General features: G+C 39.0%; 1 protein-coding gene across 1 annotated transcript; it reads right to left on the bottom strand.

Moving 5' to 3' along the window:
- Positions 1-596: 596 nt before the first annotated feature.
- On the bottom strand, positions 597-4,842 carry LOC127547065 (metallothionein-4). The gene is made up of 3 exons (XM_051973909.1): positions 4,774-4,842; positions 3,355-3,420; positions 597-882 (listed from the first exon to the last, which is right to left on the bottom strand). The coding sequence occupies exons 1-3, from the start codon at positions 4,802-4,804 to the stop codon at positions 791-793; spliced, it is 189 nt and encodes a 62-aa protein (XP_051829869.1). The 5' UTR covers positions 4,805-4,842; the 3' UTR covers positions 597-790.
- Positions 4,843-5,274: the final 432 nt, after the last annotated feature.

Below are 5,274 nucleotides of genomic sequence, written 5' to 3'. Positions count from 1 at the left end.
TTATTATTTATTATTTTATTTTCAGATAAATATCCACTTTCTTTCTCTCCCATATTCCATCATCTGTATTGAGAAAACAATATAGGACTGCTTCCTTTGTTTTGTACTGCCTAGCCATCCACAAATTAAAGCTCTGAACACAGTCCATATCAGACTTTCCCTTGATTATTATGATTATGATTCCTGTACTGGAAGGTTTTATACACACACACACACACACACACACACACACACACACACTTGTGCAAAGATCTGGAGAGTAAGCAAGGTGCACCACATCCTAATTTATCTTTCTCAAATTATATGAAATCTTTTTATGAAAATACAGAGACAGAGAAAGTTCCTGGCTTAATTCACCACTCCTAGGAATCAAAACAGACTTTAGTCCAATGGGAACAAAACCAGAAACAGCTAATGAATGCCCCATATTTCTTGATGTCAAGAAAAGGAATTTTCATGCCATGTAACCTTTTTTAGCCTTATTCGTTAATTTTTTTTTTTAATAAGAATACCCCATCCAGCCCTCTTTGCTGTTGGCCAAGTGATATATAGTAATTGCAGTATTCCATTGATGTTGAGTTAAATCAGTTCTCAGATTTCAGTAAACATAACAAGACTTTTATTGCTAGGATTGCCTTATAGGAAGGTTACCAAGGTTAAACTTGGACAAATATATAAAAAATACAACACATTGTACACGGACGTCATTTTCTCAAATTAGCAAATATACAGAAGATTTCCTGGTGGTCCTTCCCCTCCCTATCCCACCCTGTCACTACTCATGTACATTTCAAGGGCAGCAACTGCATTTATTCGATCCTCCTTTGCAAATACAGCCTTGGGCACATTTGGCACAACCAGGTGGGCAGCAGGGACAGCAACCTGAAAGGGCGATAGAAAAAAAAAAAGCAAATCTCAGCTTTGGGTCAGTCTTTCCACTCAGCCTTGGAAAGGAAGCATCATTTCTTAGGGAAATTGGAGCTTAAAATAAATTGAACATCAATCAATCTGATGACTTCCCAGCTCTAACTTTGACTCCCTGCCCATGACCACTCCAACTATTAACTATGAGCTTTACTCCTGACCTTTCTTTCCCAAGCATGGCCATGACCTCTTACTAGGAATCTACAATTAAAGAGGTAAGAGGAGAGACCACTAATCAAAACTTGCATTTCCTAATCAAGTATTATGATTCAAACCTCAGAATCTCCCAAGCAGGATTCAATTCTAATTATGATTTCTCCAACCACAACTTAACCATGCTTTCAGTCTTGATCATGACCCTCTCAATCTGGCCATGACACTTTAACCATGCCTTTAGCTTTCAAGTCCCAACCATAAGCCCCCAATTTTAACTATAATAATTGTTCACATAATTATGTCAACTTAAGATTTACTAATTTCCAGTTCTTACTGTGACTTCCCCAAAGCTGACCATGAATGCTGTCCCAGCTCTGGCCAGAACTCCCTTTCCCCAACCTCTGACTATTTACCTTTCTTGCCAACCCCTGTTTCTTACCACCACTACTACTACCACCATTTTGGATTTTGAAGCAAGAATGATAGCAAGTAGAAAAGGGGAGGAGAGAGAAAGAAAGAAGGGTAGAGAACAAATTATATCTACTGACAAGAGAAATGAAACCACCAAGGAGAACTGAAGACCATTTGGGTCCAATTCCCCTTCTACTTGTAGTACAAAAGGGAATAGAGGTATTTTCAGATGGGCTAGGACTTGAAGGCAGGGGAGAGGAAGCATGGACATCTATATTCTTGTTTTCTGATTGGCTTGAAGCCTATGAAAAACATTTCAGGAACTATGCCCAAAGGACTATGCAATCATGATATCTTAGACCCAGAAATAATAATACTAGGGCTATATCACAAAAAATAAATAAATAAAAAAAGAAAAAGACGTATGTGTACAAAAATATTTATAGAAACTCTTTTGTGGTGACAAAGAATTGGAAATTGAGGGGATGCTCATAAATTGAGGAATAACTAAACAAGTTGTAGTATATATAGTGGAATTCTATTATGCTGTAAGAAATGTTGCGTAAGATGATTTCAGAAAAGCTTGGGAAGACTTATATGAACTAATGCAAAGTTAAACAGGTAGAACCAGGAGAACATTGTACACCATAACAACAATATTGTTTGATGATTAACTGAATGACTTAGCTATCTCAGCAGCACATTTATCCAAGACAGTTCTGAAGAACTTAAAATGAAATATGCTATCTAGAGAAAATCTGATAGCATCTGAATTTAGATCAAAGCATATCCCCCTCTCCCCCAGGCAATTGGGGTTGAGTGACTTGCCCAGGGTCACTCAACTAGGAAATGTTAAGTGCCTGAGGTCACATTTGAACTCAGGTCCTCCTGACTTCAGGGCTGGTGCTCTATCCAGTGCACTACCTAGCTACCCCTAAAGCATACATTTTTAAAATTTTATTTTTCTTGGCTTTTCTTTTTTTGGTCTGTAGTTTTTTTTTTCACATCATGATTAATATGAAATATGTTTTGAATGGCTGCATATGTGTAATCTATATCAAATTGCTTGCCTTTTCAATGAGGGGTATGGCAAAGGAGAAAGAGCATTTGGAACTAGAAATTTTTTTGAGAATGAATGTTAAAAATTAATTTTATGTGTAATTGGGGAAAAATAAAATACTAAATAAATATTTTAAAAGGAAGGAAGGAAGGAGAATATAAAGGAGAAAGGGAAGGAGGAAGGGAGGAAGAAAGGAAGGAAGGGAGGAAAGGAGGGAGGGGGGAAGGAGGAAAAGATGGAAGGAAGGAGACAGGAAAGAAGGGAGAATGAGGGAGGGAGGAAAGGGGAGAGAGAAAGCAACATTCCAGGAATCTAAACTTCATTCCCACTTTGGGGGAAGGTCAAACAAAAAAAATTCCAGGGATTTAGGGAAGGAACAAAGAGGGCAGATGAGGAGAAGGGAAAGGCTTACTTCCTGTAGTAAGCCATCATTTTCAAACATCATATTTGGGTAAAAGGAGTATTTCAAAACAATTTCATACAAAAGAAATCAAAGATGAGAAATTGTTACTTTCAAGAGAAAAAACAAAATGTATTATCAAAGCTGGAAAGGACCTTGGAGATTATCTGGTCAAATCCCCTCATTATACAGAATAAAGAATAAGACCCAGAGAAGGGAAATGACTTGCTGGAGTTATACAGCAAAGGAGAGGAAAAAATGGATTAGAATTTAGATTTTTCTCTCTACTTCACTTCACTGCAATTAACTGCATTAGGATATAACTGAGTCTGCACTGGGCCCTTGGACTATGTACCTGGAATTAACTGGTGAAAGGGACCATATGAGCTGCTATTATACTCACTTTTCCGACATGTCTTACAGCTGCAGGATGTACATTTGCAGTTGTCACCACAGATGCAGATTCCTCCTGTAAGAGACCACCAAAAGCACTAGCTATGAGATCAGTTGCCATGCTCTGAATCAGTTTGGCTCCTCTTTATGGCCATACATGCTGCAGGGTCTGGGGCATTTTCTGTAGAAGAGTAACACCCAATTGAGAATTGGATGCCCCAGGCAAATTAGGGTAACAGCACATTTTTATATGAGCTCCCCTGAGTTCCTTATGCTGCTGAAGGAAAAAACAATCTCAAAAGTTTCCTGTTATTATCTATTTCAGACTATTAGGTTGGATGAAATCCACAATGGAATTAACTCTCAGATTTGTCTTGGGGAGTTAACAATATCCTGCCCACATCATTCATTCTTTCACTCATTCATTCATTCATTTAAACAGTGATTAAGCTTCTATTGGATATGAGACAATGCAGTGTGGTAAACCAAGCTAAGAAAATGAAAAGGGAAAATAACAGTCGTTACCCTCAAATAGCTTAATTTATAAAAGAGTTGAGGAAAGTGACCAAGAAGAAAGGGCAAGGAGCTTCAAAATGAACAGAGATAAATGTAATTTAAGCAGGGGAAATGATGAATGCAAAAGAGAAATCTAGACAGGCCTAAGAAAATTTAAGGAGAGGGAAAATGCTAATACATGATGTAAAAGTTCTGATATGAAGGGATGGGTAGAAAGAGGAATTTAATAGGCCTGTTGCAGATAACTACCAAATAAAGTGTGTGAAATGCATCCTGTTTTAATGCCATAAAAGTCCCAAATACATACATATATACATGATAAATCTTGAATTTTAACAAATAAAAACCTTTGTACCTTGTCTGAGTCAAGGACTAAAAGTCACAATCATGATTTGAAGAGTCACGGGCAAGGAGTCTAGCCATCACATCTCTTCTTAGTATCAACGTCTTGTTGCTATTTTTCTAACAAGAATTTTAAAGCCTTCTGAACTTCCTTGAGATCCTTGCCTTTATAATATTGCAAACAAATGGGATGACTTTCATCACTATTTCCTCTGATCCCATCTGCTTTATACCATTATATGATTCTGTGAGAGTAAGCAAAGTCTAGTCTTGGTGTTCCAGAATCTAGAAATGTTTACAGTGTTTGGTTGCATGTATAACTGATCCTTATTGGGCCTCTCAAGAAACTTACACCCACTAAGTCTGTGGATTACAAACAAAATTACAGCATCGTTGGATCCTTCAGAAAACGTCCCATCTGGTATCAGTATTGAAGTTAGGGAGGACAAAAAAAATCTATCCTTGAGAACCACACAAAGAAGAAAAGCTTAAGGCTAGAGTCATTTTTCTTTTAATATAAGACAAAAATCAGGATGCCTCAGTGGGTCCACCAGAGGCCAACTTCACTTACCAGACATACAGGTGCACTCTCCAGGGTCCATGGCCTCAAACAGGTGGAGTGAGCTCAAACAGGGGTGAGGAGAAGGGATGCTAAGTCTGGAGCCTGGAGCTCGCCCTATTTATAGCAGTGTAGGTGTGAGTGTGGGGACCCACCCCTCCCCACCCTGGAGCAAGACGCCCTGCACACGGCCCCTGCTCAGACGCTTGTTGAGGGTGAAGGGCAATACCGTTTAACCACGGGGTTTTCTCTCTGTGTGTGTGTGTGTGTGTGTGTGTGTGTGTGTGTGTGTGAGAGAGAGAGAGAGAGAGAGAGAGAGAGAGAGAGAGAGAGGAGAGAGAAGAGAGACAGAGAGAGAGAGAGAGAGAGAGAGAGAGAAGAGAGAGAGAGAGAGAGAGAGAGAGAGAGAGAGAGAAGAGAGAGAGAGAGAGAGAGAGAGAGAGAGAGAGAGAGGAGAGAGAGAGAGAGAGAGAGAGAGAGAGAGAGAGAGAGAGAGAGAGAGAGAGAGAGAAG

The sequence above is a fragment of the Antechinus flavipes genome, chromosome 2, assembly GCF_016432865.1.
Source record: "Antechinus flavipes isolate AdamAnt ecotype Samford, QLD, Australia chromosome 2, AdamAnt_v2, whole genome shotgun sequence".
Lineage (NCBI taxonomy): Eukaryota > Metazoa > Chordata > Mammalia > Dasyuromorphia > Dasyuridae > Antechinus > Antechinus flavipes.
Note: the sequence above shows the minus strand (reverse complement) of the source record. Positions and strands in the feature narration are given on the sequence as shown.